Genomic DNA, 19129 nt, shown 5'->3' with positions numbered 1-19129 from the left:
TCACCACCTTTCACATCTTTTTAATCTTATTCTCATGCCCCTTAGCCGATCAAGAATTAACTATGTTCTTGTTGTAACTTGTTTGTCTTCTGATTTCAAATTTATTAATAAAATCGTTAAAGATAATTATGTATAAGATAAAAGTTAAAAAGATTTATGATTTTTTGATAAATTTTAAGCATCTTACATGCATTACCTCGCCGTAACCATGTTTCGTATTTTACCATCTCAGTTCTTTCTTTTTGATTGGATAGGAATCATATTTTTGGTTTGTGTCTTATCGGTTGTTAACAGATAAGGTTTATTTCATAATTTGACCCAAAATCCTTAATTCCGACAAAATTACGAGATTAGGGGGAATTTCTTGTTTTGTCAGTAATATTTTATTTGAAGAGATACAATTATAAATAGAAAAAGAAAATAAGAAAGAAGACTTTAATTTTAATTTTGTGATAGTATTATGAAGTGGGCCTTGAAAGAAGGTATTGGACTTGGAACTTTGAGTCCATTTGCAAGAAAATTGGAAGCAAATTGAAGCGTGGACGTGTGCGTTGTGGTTGCAGAATGCAGTGACGGGTATGTTTGCAGTCCACACGAACACCATCATGTTTTTATCTATCTCATCTCATCTCCTCCATCCATCCCGGAACACTCATCTTATGCTACGCCGCCACTTCTCTCTTCTCAATCCTCTTATTCAATTATTTCTTTCATTGTTCCTGCACTTCGCCTCATATACACCGCAAGGCATGTTTCACACTCTGCTCGTTACAAATCGTGTTTCTGCTCTCAATTACTACCACTTTTACTATTTATTAACTAAATTTTGGAACTTGACTAATGACAACTATTGGGTATGAAATATTTTTCCTTTTATGTTGGAGTTTTTAGCATACCATTTTCTGCCACGATTATTACTCTGCATTCTAAATTATACGCTGTTGATCTTGCTGATTTATGCTCCGTTTTTATGGGCATATCAGATTGAATCTGGAGGTGAGGACATACACATACATATACCATTGTTATATTGTATGTATGAATAATGGCAGCGTGGGGTGCACATTCAATGTTGTTATCCCATGGGGAAGGCACTGGCACTCCCAATGTATCTTTAAAAGCAGGACTTAAGGTTAGAGGTGATTTAAGGTTTCACAGAACAAGAGAGTTTAAATATGCTCCTCGTATGGTAGTGCTCAAAGTGTTTTCCACCGCGAGAAAGCCAATACGCTTGTGCTTGTTAAGGCCTTGTTGTAGTTTAGGGGGGAAACACAACCAAGGGACAGATTATTCTTCACCCACTACTACACAAATACCACGTGTAAGTAACTGCTTCTCTATTTATCCTACTTCATTGTTATTGCAATCATGCTTCCCCCTTGTGTGAAAATGCAAATTTTGTTCCTAAAGATAACACCTTTGTATCCAATGTCCATGTTCTGAGTTTACTTACCCCTTGTTTGATAGCAACAGATATTCAAATTCGTTGCTGATCGAATGCTTGTTGTTCTCAAAGATTGGAATTGGAGTAATTTACGCATCATGGCAGTAGCTGGCATATTGGTATCAGTTTTAATGATCACTCCATCAGCTGATGCTGTTGATGCTCTTAAAACTTGTTCTTGCTTATTGAAGGATTGCAGGTATGCCCTCTCTCTTTCTCTAGTGCTATTTCTTCCATAATAACGTATATACCTTACATGTCACCTTAGCAGTATGATGGAAAGGTATACAGTAGGCCTCCAATTTCATGCTCTTTTGTATATGCAGGTTGGAACTGGCTAAGTGTCTTTCAAACCCATCTTGTGCTGCCAATATTGCCTGTCTCCAAACTTGCAACAATCGACCTGATGAGACTGAATGCCAAGTTAGTCTTGTGCTTTACATGAAATTAATGCCTGCATCATTCTTCTTGTCTCCCAAACCTGCTCATGGAAGCTTCTTTTTCTTCCTAATTTTCTCAGATTAAATGCGGGGACCTGTTTGAAAACAGTGTGGTTGATGAATTCAATGAGTGTGCAGTCTCACGGAAGAAATGCGTGCCTAAGAAATCTGATTTGGGAGAATTTCCTGCTCCAAATCCTGATTTCCTTGTTAATAGCTTCAACATTGCGGATTTCAGTGGCAAATGGTTCATCACTAGTGGCTTAAATCCTACCTTTGATGCCTTTGACTGCCAATTACATGAGTTTCACACAGAATCCAATAAGCTTGTGGGTAATTTGACATGGAGAATACGGACTCCAGATGCTGGATTTATTACTAGGTCCGCTGAGCAGAAATTTGTTCAAGATCCTTCCTATCCTGGAATCCTCTACAATCATGACAACGAGTATCTTCACTATCAAGATGACTGGTAATTTCTTACACATAAGCTCTCTTTTTAAATTTTACATAGTTATAGCCATGTTTAGTCAGAGGCACTGGCAACTACAACTACATGAAGCACATTGACGTGAGATTGGTGCTGAAGCCAAAATAAAGTCAGCTTCCTACTTGTAGTGTAAGGCACGGCCTAAGTCATTCTTCCATTGACAAAATTGAGTTTATTAATCAAGTTAGGGGAGTTAGAAAAGGGATTATGACCATCATAAGTAGATTAAAATTTAGCAAACAAAATTTGAATAGAAGTTTAAGTGATATGAAGCTCAACTTAAGAAATTCAGTAATTCACACACGTGGTAGAATTCATTAGATCACTATGTTTATTCTGTATCCAATTATTGTTAATGGTTGAATTATGTACTGGAAAATCTCCTCTGATTCAATCAACGAATGAAAACACCAATTTGCATTTGCAACACCATTGATTTAAGAATGATCCAATTAACTTAGACCACAAATTTGTTAGTCTAGCCTGTAAAAACTAAATTTTTTAAATGAATTTCGAGACCCAATCAGATTTAGTTCAGGCATAAATAATTACGCTAGCAAACAAATTCAGAAAAGGGGAAGTTTGAATCCAAAATAGAAATAAGAACAAGCATCAAAGTCCAAATCTTTAGACCTCTCGTAGTGATCACCAATGAATCCAAAAGGATATCTCATTCTGAAACGAGATATCCAAAGGTTATCATTTGGGCTTAAATTAAATGATATAAGCTCAAAATACAAAAATGTGTCGTGCATGCACGCCCAATACCTCTGGTTCAACTTCAAAGTTGAATTTTAACGCATTGGTCCAATAATTCAAATCGGTGATAGGACTAATCATCAATCAAGACCAATACCACACAAGTAAGGTAATTATAGGGGAAATTGAATATGTTAGAAGTAGTAGTTACCACACACATCCTGCATGTTGCTATTTAAATGAAATTGTTTGAAGGAGCTAAATGTTACAATCCAAGTTGAGAAAAAGAATACAACATGCCGCTGTTCCTTTTACGTGTGCACACCTTAAATCATTTTACATTTGCAACATATTTGGATTGAAGAGTCTTCTGTAAACTTCACTAAACTTACGAACAAGGACATGTATATGCAGGTATATTTTGTCATCAAAGATTGAGAATAAACCAGATGACTACGTATTTGTATACTACCGAGGCAGAAACGATGCATGGGATGGCTATGGAGGTGCTGTTGTGTACACAAGAAGTGCAGTGTTGCCAGAATCTATAGTTCCTGAACTTGAAAAAGCAGCCAAGAATGTGGGAAGAGACTTTAGCAAGTTCATAAAGACAAATAACACATGTGGACCAGAGCCTTCCCTGGTGGAAAGGTTGGAGAAAAAGGTAGAGGAAGGAGAGGAGATCATTGTGAGGGAAGTTGAACAGTTAGAAGAAGAGGTGGAGAAGGTGGAGAAAACGGAGGTTTCACTGTTTCAGAAGTTGGTAGAAGGGTTCAAAGTATTTCAAGAAGATGAGGAAAACTTCTTGAAAGGGCTTTCAAAAGAAGAAATGGAGATACTTAATGACCTCAAAATGGAAGCCAGTGAAGTAGAAAAGCTCTTTGGAAATGCCTTGCCCATAAGGAAACTAAGATAAGTCTGAAAACCATGTCCAAGATAAGGTGGCATCAAAATCCTTTTGATCATCTTAATTTTCTCTTTGTTTTTATTCATTCACTATATTGTATAATACTTGGATATAGGTGTCCTTCCTTCTTAGTCATCTGCTTATATGTTGTATGAATATTCAAATATTTGTAAACGCATTTATCATTGTTGTATATATATATGCAGACAATTGTATTTGCATATAGGTTCATACCGTGCTTGGTCTGCACACATTTAGAAGCTATTAGCCGTGACTCTGGCATCTTTTATGTATTCAACGTCAATTTTTTTCCTCCTCAACCCCTTATTCTTTCTCAAATCATTGAAATAAAAGCCATTCACTAGTTTTACGTCCTTAAGATATTAAACTTGTTAATCAACCATAGTTTTTAATTAGTCGACAATGTATTTTATTAATTATTCATTCACTTAGAAATATGTTCATTCTGTCTTTATTAATTTTTTACAGCTTCTTGTGTCAGTTATAAAATTTATAATGGAAGTATCCTTTTTGGTTGTAATGAAAATTTCGAGTGACTTCTGATGCGGTTGATGAGACATTTGTTTTCTTGCTTTTTCTTTTCCGGTAGTATAGTACTTGTTTCAGTCTTCAAGGCATTTATACTATCAGATAATTTTTCAGGAAAAAGTAAAGGGCAACCAAATCATGAGTTAATGGTAAAATATTGTTGAGAGTACATATGAATTTATAGAAATGGTGGGTGGTTCAACTCCGTAACGCATGGACCACAAAGGAATAGTCAACCCAAATTGTCTTGGGCCTAAACTCCAAATTATCCAACTTAGACACAGTCACTGTCAGAATCTGGACTTGTTGCTCTGCTTTTCTGTAGCTGGATAGGATAATGTGGTAGAGGCCCTCAAACTTCCATTCGCCTAAAGTTTTCCATAAAAAGTTATAAATAAATAAATAAATGCATGTAGGGTATGAGAAGCTTTTGTATGTATTGGAAAAAATGCATATAAAGAATAGGCGAAAGAAAAGTGTGGGTGTTTAGATATAATGCACTTCCCCTCTTTTGCGTGATTAGATGTGTGAGATGCAGTTGAAAGGGTGGTACAAATGTTACGTTGAAATGAATGAATTTGGTGCAGTATAGGTGAGAATGCCATAATTTCACTGCCCGATGCATTACTGTGAAAACATCCAAATCCAATTCCATGAATTACGCATGCATAGAGGGATGCTCACGTGGGGCAATTCCATTCTTTCATTGGTACGAGTTCAGTTTTTTATTTGTGGATCAAAAAAATAAGGAGATAAGAGAAGGAGACACAAGTGTCGTATTATGGAAGGAAACAACCAAATTTTGGCATCTCATCTCATGTGATCTTCTTCTTCTCTTTACTAATCCATCTCATCTCACTTCATTCAAACTTCTGTTAAAAATAGTTTATATATAATTTTTTTCTCTTAATTCTTTTAAAAATAAAATCGTAATGTAATTCTGAATTTCAAAACAAACTATATCTCAAAAATAGAATTAAAAAATGTGACAAATTTATATATGCAAGAACCAAGTTGCTGCCGCCACAACTTACTATGCTGTATTGATTTGGTTAATTAGCATGAATGCATTGGTATTGTAAGTGCGTGGTAGGTTTAACTTTTTGGTAAAATTCAACTTTAGTTCATTAGTTAAGACGTGCTTTTTACACTTTTTTCTATTAAAAGTCTAATAAAATGATTTTCTAAGTTGAAAACAAATAGGGGCTAAGTCAAACTTGGGATATTAAATTAAAACATTTCACGAGCACCACACCGTGTTTTGCACTCTTCCATGTTCTTCTTCACACCTCAAAATCTCTATCTTTTTGACAAAAATCTCTTTCCATTACAGCTCAACGTTTGACAATTGTCTTCGGTGTTTATCGTTTAAGATTTTAATATTTATATTAAAAAAAAGTAATCGATTTCTTTGTTTAAAATAAGTTCAAGTTTCATAAACACTTAGTTATCAACCATTACAATTATCTTTATTTTTTAGATAATTAATTATATACAATTAAAAAATATTAAACATTAATAAATTAATCTGTCAAATTAATATATTTTTTATTTTTATTTATGTGTTTATTATTTCTCTTTCTTTATTGAATAAGATTATAATTTAGAAAATAAAAATTAATAACATTTAGAACTTTTAAAATGTAAGTAATAGAAATAAAAAAATTTCTACACATTAAATAATTACTTATATAAATCATTTGATTCTAGGAACAGTGATTTTGAATTAAAGAAAAAAAACATGCTCTACAGAGTTATTTTTGTATTATGATTCAGTCCCAAAGGGTTATACTGAAGAAATTGTATTTGATTTGTTTAGTGTTTATTTTAAAAATGATTAAACCTTTCCTTGCAAATGTGTTTAGTATTAATAATAGTGAGTTTCAAAGGATACATAAACTAGTGTCGTGTTTGACTCATTGCTGCTTGGTTTGACTATGCTTTCTTTCTGCAAACCTTGTCTCGCCACATCCGTTTTCTTCGCTGACTTGTACACTCGTCCCTATTGACTATTGGCCTATTGTTTTTAACTCTAATAACTTATGTCTCTTCACTAGGCTCTGCTTTTCAATTGCATTTTAAAATGTTTTTAACTCTCTTTTGCATCATTTATTACAGATTTTACCTTTTCCTGCTTTCTAATAAGGAACGTAGAGAAGAAAATCTGATTTGAAGGTTTTAGTTTAGAATAAAACAAATGCGTGAGATCCGGCATGAACCTAAAGAAAAAAGAAAAGACCAATAGAATAGAAGAGAAGGAGTAAATGGAGGGGAATTGGATTGGTTCTTTCTTTGTTTTGAGTTGCATAGAAAAAGTTAGGGGACTTTTTTAGCGAGTTTGGCGCAGAGACAGGAGGTGGGGGGCCTTAAGCATTGGTATGGTTTATAAAGGCAAAAGTGAAGCAGAAGAGAAGAGAAGAGAAGAGAGTCAACAGTGACAGTTTGGCAGCAGCCATTGGCATTTGAAATTCTAAGTCTTTTTTCAGATTGGTCATACTTCTCCACAGTAACACCCACCTACTTGTCAGCAACACTCACTCGCTTACTAAATTCCCCAAATCTAGCTACATACCCTTCCATATCACAACCGACCAGTCCCTTTCTCTCTTCCTCCATCTCCCTTCTTCACATTCCTCATTCAATTTACTCTTTTCTTTTTCCATCAACCACCACACCAACACCAACATAACTCTCTTCTTTCTTTTTTCCACCAATTCTCTCTGTGCTAAAGGGAACAAAGTGCCTACCTAAACCCCCTTTTCTGTCTCTTCTCAACTTCCTGCATTAATTTCTATATCCTTTCCTATCATAACAACAACAAGAAAGGTAGTAAAAAAGTTTTATCTTAAACTTAACCCCACCCTCTGCCTCCTCTGCCCTGCCTCTGCATCTGCCTCCCTTACTTTTCACTTTTCAGATTCTTTTTCTCTCCTTCAAATTCTGGGCAGAGAATTTATATCCCTGTCTGAGGTTTTATCGGGAACCCCCTCCATACGGATCCTGTCTTTTATTTAACCCTTTTGCCCTCTCTCACTATTCCTTTATAGTTCAAACCACCACTCCTCCAACCCCACCCCAACCTTTTTTTTCTAGGACACCCCACACAACAAACAACCACCCAGTGCCCTTTTTTCCCTCACTTCTATTTCAGCACCACCCAAAAATGGATGTAAGCCTTCTTTTCATTTCCCTTTTCTTTTTTTTCCGATCACTAATCATTAATGGATGTGCTTTAATTACCCAATTTGTGTTAATTAATTAACTGCGACATGATTGATTTAATTTCACAGGAATGCAAGAGGAGCGGCCAAATACCTGCTTTTGGAAACTGGGATTACGCAAACGAGTTGCCAATCACCCAGTACTTCGAGACTGCCAGACAAGCTGGTTTAGTTCGTTACAGTTCCTCCTCCGGCGAAAGCGATCCTTACGTGCGTCCCCATCGCGATCTCTACGCCGTCGATCTTAAGAAACCTCTTCGGAACATGCCACCGTCCACTGTTAAAAAGGTCCCTTTTTCTTTTCCTATTCTTCCCAATTTTTACCATTCAATCCAACCCCCACAACAATCATTGCTCACTGTTGTGTTTTCACCTTAATTAAAAATATTTATTATCACATTATACTATAATGGAGAGTAAAATAAAAGTTGTGCTGTTTCAGCATTTTCTTTCTCTGCAATGTTTGTGGTACTACGTACATAAATGCGCATCTCGGTGACCCATGGTTAATAATGCGGTGGTTGAGACAGGACGTGAAACCTGAAACCGCTTGTCTATTTATACCATGTTTTTTTTTATTTAATTTGTTATTTGAGAAATGGAAAGGGTAAAATTTGGTGATCTGCGTGGTATGATGGTGCAGTCGGCCGCGAGGAACAAGGAAAGGAGGTGTGCGCAGGTTATGGTGATGGTTAATGATAAGGAAAAAGAGAGTGTGAAGGTGAACATGAGAAAGCAAGGAAAAGTGTGCGACGTGATGGAACAGGCAAGGAAGCCAGCGAGGAAAGAAATGCATCTACACGGCGCTGTTCCGCTTTCTCCGCCGCCTCGTGCCGTTAGACTTCCGAAACCTGTCGATGAAGATCTCTATAAGATCCCTCCAGAGCTACTTCGCACAACTAAGCGCGTTAGTCACCTCACTTTTTTTTATTTGTATTTTTATAATATTTTAGTGCTGTCTAATCCAGATACATTTGTCTATTTTTTTTGTTGACTTTGTTGCATGTCATGTGCAGAAGAAAATGCTGGGTTTCATTTCCAAGTGTCTGGTTCCTGCGGCTTGCGTTTCATGAGACTGCACATTTGTTTTACTCTGAAGCTATGTTGGGCTGGTTTTTGCTGCTCCCTGATGCTACTAAAATGACTGTTAGGGATAAGAAAAAAAAAAGTTATTTTTGTGACGTTGAGAATGAATGTAGTAAATAAAGTAATTGTGTATTAGTTTAATGGGTTCATCTCCTTCTTCATTTACTCATTTAGTCGGTGCTAGCATTTATTATTGTCATTGAATTAAATGATTATTTGTTGGTATTGTGAGGTGGACCCTTAATTCCATATGCCTGATGTCATATAATGCTCCTGTTTGTTATCACTACAAAGCGTGTGTTTGAATCTGCGTCCAACACGTGAAATATTAATTAATATTCGCCATTAGAGTGAGTTAACAAGCTCAGAGGAATGAGGAATTGAAGTGTGGACTGGGTTTAGGTTAAGGTATAGGAGAAACACGGTTGAATAGGACATAAGTGTTTTTTGTGATGATCTATGAAACATAAAACATTGTTGGAACACAAATCTGACAGGTCCTATATATATAGGCTTGCATGCATCTTCACACCCAGCTTTAACTGTGTCATCTCCCAAATCACTTTTTGTGTCCAACCTTACAAGGCATAAGCCATGCCAGGCCTTATAGGAATTGAAATAAGAATTCACAAAATTTACATAGTCAAGTTTATAAGATATATCAGCTTAGAAAAAAATCATTTAGTTCTAGTTTTATTTTATAAATACTTCCGAAAATAATTTATAACTTATTTCAATCATAATTTTATTGTTATCAAAAGTATAAAAGTATAGGTTAATTGTAATGATATCATTTTTCTAATTCAATATAAAAAACAATCTATTTTAATTGCGTTTTCAAATCAGTGCAGAAACCATTTTCTGATATTTGTTATCCAAATAAGAATGATGCTATCATAAACTCGATTTAAAATTAACTATAAAACCACATATTATTTAAAATATTTTTATTTTTATTTTTCTATAATTTAAATAGTTTAACATAAAACATTGATTCATCAGTGTCAGCTAACTACTTAGAAACAAATTTAGTTAACGTTACATTTTTTTCAAATACTATAATATATTAAAATAAATATATGGATATAAAATGTATGGATCTTGACACATTTAATCCAAAGATTGCATGGGCCCAAACTTAATCTTTAAATGAAAAAGAAATTCAGGTAAAGAAAAAAAATCTTTATTTTTTTTTTATTTCTGAAAAAATATTTGTATATTTAAGATCATTTTCTGTTTAGAACAATTTTAATAAAGTAATCTTATCAAAATTTATGATGAGATCTTATTTTACTTCAAATCAGTTTCATTATATTATAATATTAGTTTTAATATCTAAACATAATATATTTTTAATAATTTTATTTTTATAAATAAAAAATGATTTGAGTATATAATTGAATATTTATAATTAGTAATACTTAACTTTTTTCATAATGTGATATCAATTTTAAATCCTAATACATCATTTTTATTTTACTTCTTCTGAAAAGAATAAGTATATTTGTTTTAAAAATATCTCTTTATTTCTCATATTTTTTTAATTTAAATTATTAAATTATCTTATTTTTCACTTATTTTTGTCTTAAATTTACTCTCTAATTTATCTTTAAATCCAAAACAAACAAAGCATTAAGTCTTATCCTATCAAAGAGGGAATTCTCTTTCTTCACTTCTACCAATGCATAATTATGAGCAAATTACACAAAGTCACAAATAAATCACTGTTGTATCAGATGCTAAATTTTATTTTACTAGTCACTCATATTTATAACATCTTTTTAATTAATTCATACTTTTTAAAAATAAATAGCTAATAATAATAATTTGTGAATAATAATAATAATTATTATTATTATGTTAAATGTTTGGATTACAAAGAATTTGAAAAGGAGGAACAATAAATATTTTTAAAGGATTTAAACGTGCTTGCATTTAATTGTATTAAATGATTATTAATAGGTATTATGTGACGTTGACCATGTGGGTCTGATGTCATCCTAATCCATAGCATAATGCCATGACTCTCACCATCTAATGCTCAAGCTCCTGCCACACACGTTGCTGTTTCAAAGAAGGCTTATCAAAAAAAAAATTTACGTAAATAAATAATGTTTTAAGTTTATATTATTGTTGTTTCTCCATGTATTTTAAATGGATCAGTGTTCTAACGTGTTAAAATTTTATTTTAAACTTTTCTATAAACAAAAATTACTATTTTTTTTAAATACTTACATATTTATATAATTTTTGGTTTTCGATAGAATTTGTACATATTTATAGAAGTTAAGAAAATAAATAAAGTTTTTTAATGACATGAGCCCCAATAACTACTACTTCTTTTGACTAGTTACTTTCTCCAATTCATAAAACAAAATTGAATGGAAATCAATGAAAAATTGAAAAAATAATTAACATTCATCCAAATTAACTTTAAGAACTTCTATGCATAATTTATTAGTTTTTGAAGGTCAAATTAAAAAGTAGAGAATTTTTTATGAAAATTAACTTAATGCATTGATGATAAAAATATCTTTAATTACAAGTTGTTTCTCGAAATTCAATTGTAAAAAAATAAAATAAAAATATATTAATTATTAGGTAAGTTAAAAAAATAAAGTATATTTTATTAATGTTAAAAACTTTTTTTCAAATCACTTTTCTTTTGGATGGGTTCGGAAGAATTTTGTCCGTAAGTACTTTTTAGAAACAACTTTTTTTTTTAAGGAATTAATTTATAAATGAGTTAAAATCAATTATTTTATATTAATGTTTACGAAAATGTTCTCTCCAAGCATATACTTTATATTTTAAAGAAAAAATTACTCTCAAATGGCCTTATTTTAATTTTGTTTTATATTAAAAAAACTATCCAGACTCATTGTGGACGCAAAGCATGGAAAGTTTTGGAAAATATTATTACATTTAATTTTACTTTTATCTATTTTATATTATTATAATAAGTTTTTTATATTTTATCGACGATAAAAAAAATATAATAAACGTACTTTTCATATAAATTTGCTAGAATCTTAAGTTAATAACACTTTTCATTGTTTGGGAAATTCTCAAATCTCCAAAAAGTCATATTGATAATATTAATGGTTATTCTAAGATGATTTAAGGTTCTAAAACGGATTTAAAAAAAGAAAAAGCGTAGATATTTTGGCGGATTTCTTTGTTGCACTTCCATATTTTTCTTTATGCAACCATATACCTTAAAATACTAAAATATAGAATCTTGACACTTCCTAAATTAAAGAATCCAGGATTTGGAGGCTTTATACATTTGTAATGTCTATGACTATTTTTCAATCTTGAATTGATTTCCAAATAAATGGTTTATGAAAGAAATATCGAAAGTGGCAATTGAATTCGATTCATTTTAATTTTTTATTAATATGTTTATAATGTAAATTCTTTCTCTGCACCTCTATAGAAGTGGAGGAAAAAGCACAATGGAGAATTTGAGTGCTCATATGTAGTGGAAACACATGGAATGCGACTTTAGAGACTTTATTCAGAAATCCACATATGTTTGAGGGAGGCAAATTCTTCCTCCTCTGCACTACATATTTTCTACATATTTGTAAGAACACTATTTTATCCATTTTAAAAAAGACTTAATTGTTTTTTTTAATATTTTTACAACATATTTTATTAATTCTGAATTTATCAATCCGAAAATAAACAAATATATTAAAAAAAAACATTCTGAAATGATTTTTTTGTCTAGAAATACCTTTTGTTTATGAAAATATTTTTTGTTATGGAACCTTTATTTTAGAATCAACTAAAACTGTTTAGGATAATTTTAGTATTTCAAAGAATATAGATGCAAGAATAAAAATGTAGGGTGCAGGAAGAAAAATATAGAGGTGCATGAAGAAACTTCCCTTATCAATTCTAACCTGCATCAAATCTGTTATTAAAAATGACAAAAAATACTAATTACGTAGTGATGAAAATAAACTTAATTTGGATTTTCAAAATATATTTTTGAATTTCAGAAATTTTTATCTGCATTTTTCATTTTTTGTTCCAGAATGTATTTTTTAACTTTGAATTATATTTATTAAATTTCAAATATTTAAATCCGGAATAAGAATAATTTTTGGAAATTTCAAAAGATTATAGGATGCAAGTTAAAATTGATATGCTGCATGAAAAAGTTGCCTTTGACGGATATGCATAACCTGAATTTTATTATTGGGCCCAACTAATTGGGCTGATTAATAAATTATCGTTGTCCAACAAAACTTCTGCTATTTATAGTTCTTAATTTACTAAGTACGGTAGCTTTCCTTTGTTTTGCTTAGATCTATCTAAATATATTTTTTATGCGTTTTTTTTTCAAGTAATCCCCATTTTTTCAAACTCAAATTGTTCTTACTATAAATATTATACTCCTCTCTTCTTCTGCATTCTTTCTCAAAAAAATGGTTTTTTTTCATTTCAATATCTTGTTTTGTGGATATGTTGTCCTCTTCCAAAAACATCAATTACTTTGTCTCATCTCTTTAAGAAATGTGATTCGCTATTTTTTAATTCCTTTGTTCTGCCAAACTCCCTTTATTGTTTCATTATATTCGCGATTTAATTTTTGATATTTCAATATATTTGTCAATTTCAATTTAATATAAAAATCGAATCAATGTAGTTTAGAGTATATCAATTTTTCAGTTTTTATTACAATAAAAATGGTTAAACATTCTATAATAAAAATATGTTAAATAAAAGCTTATATCGTAATTTCTTTTTATAATTTTTTGTTGTATTGATAATTTCTTTTTTTTAATATTTATGAATAGGTTATATACTTTTGCAGTTAAAAACTATAATATAAATTTACTATCATATTTTGACAAATACAAATTACTACAAGTACACTATAATCAGATGGCAAAATAACTTTCAAGCATTATACTTATATGTATTTGTTAATGTTTAATATACTCAATATGATAAGTGATTTGATTTGATTATTACTTTCTAAAGCGAAAATTTGAATCAATTTATTCTATTAAGAAAAAAATAGACTAAAAAAGTTTTAAAAAATTATTTTCCATAATATATATTTCAAAATTGATCAAGAAACATAACGCAGTTATTTACAATTAGACAAAATGACCAAAATGCGAAGCATGATGTCACTTCTTTATTTTTTTTGTTTGTTTTTGTTTTAAGAAGTATAAAAAATGTAAATGAGAGAAAAAAAATTAATGTTCTGAAAGTGTTGTAGAAAATATGTTAATATAAAAGTGGAATCAAACTAATATGATATTGTTCAGTTACCAAATTTTCAGTTTTTATAAAAATTATAATTTCATCAACAGTTTATTTTAAATTGTATGGAGTTATATATCTTATGAAAGAATCTTAAGTGGAACACTTGTCTTAATTAATATGACAAAATAAAGTTTGAGGTTACTAATATTTTTCGTGAAAGAAATGCATGTGCAAATAAATTGACTAAATTAAGATTTATTCATAGACTCATCTCATTGACATAATAAGCTTTCATCTAGATTATTCTTAGAGTTCTTTATAAATAAGTATAGTCTACCTATGTATCATAATTTTAACATATGGGTTTTGGTATAATCTTTCCATATTTTTTTGTAATTTTTTTTAATAATATTTTTTTTCATGTGATAACATATGATTGTTATTATTTGGGATATCATAAAACCTAATATATATAAAAAAAATCTTATTTTAAATGTAGTTTGACACCATTGAAAAGATTACTCTCACTACAACACAATATATTTTTATTTTAATGAAAAAATTTATATTTTAATATATATTATTATGTGAATGTAAAGCAGAAGTATTCTACTTTATATAGATCTCAACTATCAATTTTGTAAAATGTAAAAGTAATTCATTAAAAACAATTGAATACCCAATAGTGTAAAAAATGAAGAAAGTCTCGTTCAGCAACTCAATAAAACTATTTACAAAATAAAGCATGCCAGAGGATTTGTGTTTTTTTTTTTTTTAAAAGAAATTTCTAACTTAGCACCTGTCAAAAAAATTCAGTGATTTTATATTGTGAGAAAAATGTGTAGCAATGTTAACAGTAGTCTCATGTCATGCAATCACGTTAATGTTGATGTTAATGACGAGGGTCAAAACTTAACTTATATGCATATATGTAGGAATTAAAACTTATAATTTTCAGTATAAATAACTATAACTTTCATCATTACCTTTAGTTAATCCTCTGTTATGAGAATCACTTAACATTGTGTATTAACCTTTACAAGAAAATGACATTAAAATATAAAAAATCATGTTCTATAGAAGAAAAATATTTCTTACTCAAAAAATTCTTAAGAATGTTTATTTGTAAGAAAGTAAGAAAAAAAAGTTTAAATAGTGATAATAAAATCACCATACTTCATCACATTGATAAATGAAACGTATTCAGTTACATCACTCGTAAGCTTAAAGGTGCTGGTTGTTCAAGTTCAGAAGCTGATGATATAATATGCATAGAGATAACAGCATTCCTTGTAGTCATGAAAAGCATATACTAGTTATTGAGTAGTCTTTAGTGAAAATGGTGACACCCCTTTTATAGATCTTTCTTCTGAAGTTACTGTAACTCAACTTGAAAGTGATTGAACACGTTTTTTGAAGAAGAAGATGCATGCTGCAGAAAAACTTTAGGTAGCAACGCATGAAGATAGAAGGAAGGCAATTACCTGATGAAGTGGTAAACACAAACACAATTGGTTAGGAGAGAGACCATGTTGGAGAAGGAGAGCACCTGCAAAAAATTACGTGACATTTTAGAGCCAAGAATCTTGCACGTGCCCTGCTTCTCCAACGAGGAGTTTCTCTGCCAGTAAGTAAGGACCGTTTCACCTTGAGCTTCAGGAGAACGGTAATGAAAGTTGAAGTTGAACTAAACACGGAAAAGGCTCATATTTATAGATGCAGCTTTAGAGAGAGAAAATAGATTCATCTAAGGACATTGGTAGGGACAATGAGAGAAATTCAGGTCTTTCTCTGCAGAAAAATAAAAAATAAAACTCATATCATCATGCCATGACAGTACACAAACGTAGCGATATGGAAGGAAACTCAACCAGATTGTTGCCTGCTTTAACTTCATAAAAAAAGTAGAGTGCAAAAATCTTCTCCTAAAATTCAGCACAGCCACATTATTATTTCTTTATAGTGCTAATTATAAATATAAACGTGGTACACATCGTTTGCATCCTTAAGGTTTATTGTTTAACAAAGCCAACAAGTCCTTATTCATTTGATGTTCACTGCAGCAAGGAGACAAGTTTTTCCTTGTACTGAATCAAATGGCAGCCTATGGATAAAGAATGTTGGGTCCCACTTGCACCCTTTGTTGCCCTTTTCAATTGAAGAAGAATTGGATGGTGCAAGAATAATGTATGAGTGCACGTAGGCTTTGCGTGTTGGGTTGCAAGTTTTTGAGTATGGCATGTGCATGTGTGTGCTTGTGGGAGTTTTAGAGAAAGTTGGGGACTTTCACTAGGTAGATATCATTCCCTATACGTAATAGGTCCTTACCTTTTGCCCCAAAGTTTTTGGTGATTTTACAGAGAGTAGACTACAACAATTTCAAAGGCAACATTAATAATACACATAGCAGAAAAGGTAAACAATGAATGAACACTGCCTCTAAAGGACACAACTTCCACAACAGGGCAAACTTAGCACTCAGCAAGCACAACCACGGTTTGGTCAAAGAAATGTTATTTATACACATTTTCATTTCTCTTGTTTGGTTTTAACACTAGTCTCATTTTTCTCTGTAATGCATATTTAGTTGTGACCATAGTGTGTTGTTCATCGCAGATTGCTAAGCCTAGCTCACAGCATGCGGGAATCTGTGACGTGCGACATTGGGTTATATATTAGTGAGGAGTTTCTACATAGGCCACGTTCACAGTTACTTAGCCATCATTTCGATTTGGTGAATCCTCCACTGCCATATAAGTTTAAAAACACAAAGTGCAATGGTGCTTGCCTGTGCTGTGAAATTTTCACAAGGGCTTGCGTCTGATGCATTAAAGAGCTGATGAGGTCAATGTAAGGAACAACATTTTTTTGGTGTCATGTGAAAAAATGTCTTGCAACTGTTATCAGTTGAAAATTGCCATGCTCTCTATCTTGTGGAAGAAGAAGATAGATTCTTGATGAGATCATTGTCAAATCTAAGGACTTCAATATTGGCGTGTGCATCTTACGCTTGGTATGCAGTAAAAGCTTTATTTGGCCATACACTCTTGTTATTCAAAGACATGTGAGACTCAACCATGCTCCCAAACGGTTAAAATTCTACGGCACTTGATGTCTGTTTTTTACTATGCTTCAGAAAAAAGGAACAGCAACCCAACAAAAAAGTGCTGGCTTCCTTGTTCATTAAACTTTACGACCCAAAAAATCTTTCAACTTATTTTCTCTCACTCCGAACCTATTCACATGTGAACAAACACTTGCCTCATTCTGATCAACACCTAACTAGGATTCTCATAAATGGATTGTTTCCCATAAATTCATCCAAAACTATAAAAAAATATAAAATATGAAACAAGATAGAAAATTAACAACATTTCATAATCAAGATTAGTCGATTATAAGTATAGAAAGATTTATATATGACCTTCAATTAATAATTTAAAGACAAGAATAAAATTTCTTCACAATAATACAGAGAGAATTTGTTTGAGAGAACATAAAACTTCTATTTCAAATTACTCAAAATTGATTACAAAGTTAACCAAAAAAAGTATTTATAATATACACATAAAACTACTAGGCCCCTCAAAACCACTGCCTTTTTGTATTTTCTTTCCCTTATATAGTAAGAATGAGAATATCTTGAATTTCCCGTCCAACGTTTTTAATTTTCTAACTCCATCACAAAAACTTGATTCATCATTTCTACTAAACTAAAAAAGAAAAATATTTTTTGAGACATTTTTTAAAAACAATATTAGCAAAATAAAACAACCAAAACAATACAAAAAAATATTAGTCAAGTAAAAAAATTATACCTTATTACTAGTTAATTATTTACATTAAATCACTTAATTTACTTCTGTATCAATCTTGAATGACAATTTCTGAAATATACATTATTGTCTCCTTTGACTCAAATTCCTCTTTAATAATTAAGAAGAACTTTGAATCAAGTGATAAAAAATTATATTAAGTGAAAAATGTAATAAATCTAATATCAACTCAGAAAGTCAAGAAAAATGAAAACTTCTAAGATTAATACAAATAAAATTAAGGAAGAAATAGACTAAATCAAATGGATTACAAGATATAACAAAAAAACTAGCAATTAAGATAAAGAGAAAAGGACTTCAAAAATATGATTAATCCTAAACAATAACTCTATAACTACCATAAGATACTTATAAGAATATATAAGAAAGCTAAAAAATTAAAATACCAAGTTTTAATAAATGAACTAAAAGTACTCAAAGATGGGTAGAACTAATTTAGACATCCAATAGAAAAAAAAAGAGAGTAAATCTAAGTCTAAAAAATGTTTAGATCATGCGCACTGTTTTGTTTTAATTTGTTTAACATGCTTGATATGAATGGAAGCTAACTAGACATCCAGCAACTCTCATGATTTTTTTTAATGTTGTGTTTTTATTCACATAGCATAGATAGATGTTATACTTAGTTCCTAATTACTTAGTCTAAAACTTGAAATCTAACAAACAAGATATCTCTAACAATTAAACTTTCAAAACTTTGAGGTGAACGAAACTTTTTCAAATGTGAAAAGGAGAATTACAACTTCCTTTTTCAACATATGCCTCACAAATAGAATAAAGGTATGAAAAACTCAAGGAAAACTATTGGAAAATAGACTTAAATCAAGTTAAGAATTTAACTTGCATTATTTAAATCAAGCTACCGAACACTTTTTATGCAGTTTTCATAATCATGCCCTGCTTACGTGACAATAGAGCACGAAAAAGCTTCCATGGAGTTTATGCAGTGAAAAAAGTAATAGTTGTTGTAGTCAATGAACACATGTCATTTGATCTTCGTATAAACTACATTTGTTTTGTACAATCACAAAGTTGAGGTAAGTCGTGTAACCGCAACAACGTGATCTTTTACAGCAGTAAATCCAAATTGCCTGCTTTTAGAATTTACTTTAGACATTGGAAAAGGTTCAATCTTGCATTCTACTTTTTGCCAATGTAGGGACAAAGAAAACACCAGATTTCAAAAATTAAGCAGGGATAGCACGTCACAAGAGGATAACCAAAATGA

General features: G+C 31.1%; 2 protein-coding genes across 7 annotated transcripts; both read left to right on the top strand.

The window, feature by feature from the left end:
* The first annotated feature begins 437 nt into the window (after positions 1-437).
* On the top strand, positions 438-4201 carry LOC137831855 (violaxanthin de-epoxidase, chloroplastic). Of its 6 annotated transcripts, none has more exons than XM_068639711.1 (6): positions 438-576; positions 984-1321; positions 1474-1643; positions 1771-1867; positions 1965-2356; positions 3488-4201. In XM_068639711.1, the coding sequence occupies exons 2-6, from the start codon at positions 1046-1048 to the stop codon at positions 3987-3989; spliced, it is 1437 nt and encodes a 478-aa protein (XP_068495812.1). In that variant the 5' UTR covers positions 438-576; positions 984-1045; the 3' UTR covers positions 3990-4201. The 6 variants fall into 6 exon arrangements, with proteins under 6 accessions (XP_068495812.1, XP_068495809.1, XP_068495807.1 ...); XM_068639708.1 differs by having other exon boundaries at positions 476-576; positions 1468-1643; XM_068639706.1 differs by having other exon boundaries at positions 485-747; positions 1468-1643.
* A 2383-nt stretch (positions 4202-6584) lies between these two features.
* LOC137831852 (uncharacterized) lies at positions 6585-9129 on the top strand. Its single transcript, XM_068639701.1, has 4 exons — positions 6585-7698; positions 7820-8038; positions 8394-8657; positions 8767-9129. The coding sequence occupies exons 1-4, from the start codon at positions 7693-7695 to the stop codon at positions 8821-8823; spliced, it is 546 nt and encodes a 181-aa protein (XP_068495802.1). The 5' UTR covers positions 6585-7692; the 3' UTR covers positions 8824-9129.
* The last annotated feature ends 10000 nt before the right edge of the window (positions 9130-19129 follow it).

Source organism: Phaseolus vulgaris, chromosome 6, assembly GCF_000499845.2.
Source record: "Phaseolus vulgaris cultivar G19833 chromosome 6, P. vulgaris v2.0, whole genome shotgun sequence".
NCBI lineage: Eukaryota > Viridiplantae > Streptophyta > Magnoliopsida > Fabales > Fabaceae > Phaseolus > Phaseolus vulgaris.
Note: the sequence above shows the minus strand (reverse complement) of the source record. Positions and strands in the feature narration are given on the sequence as shown.

What these genes read in the sequence shown, in the direction of transcription:
- LOC137831852 (XM_068639701.1), top strand. An exon ending in CACCGTCCACTGTTAAAAAG is followed by an intron (nt 8,039 to 8,393) that starts GTCCCTTTTTCT and finishes ATGATGGTGCAG; the next exon opens with TCGGCCGCGAGGAACAAGGA. An exon ending in TACTTCGCACAACTAAGCGC is followed by an intron (nt 8,658 to 8,766) that starts GTTAGTCACCTC and finishes TGTCATGTGCAG; the next exon opens with AAGAAAATGCTGGGTTTCAT.
- LOC137831855 (XM_068639708.1), top strand. Translation starts at nt 1,046, where the DNA reads ATGGCAGCGTGGGGTGCACATTCAATGTTGTTATCCCATGGGGAAGGC. An exon ending in TGCTTATTGAAGGATTGCAG is followed by an intron (nt 1,644 to 1,770) that starts GTATGCCCTCTC and finishes TTGTATATGCAG; the next exon opens with GTTGGAACTGGCTAAGTGTC. An exon ending in CTGATGAGACTGAATGCCAA is followed by an intron (nt 1,868 to 1,964) that starts GTTAGTCTTGTG and finishes TAATTTTCTCAG; the next exon opens with ATTAAATGCGGGGACCTGTT.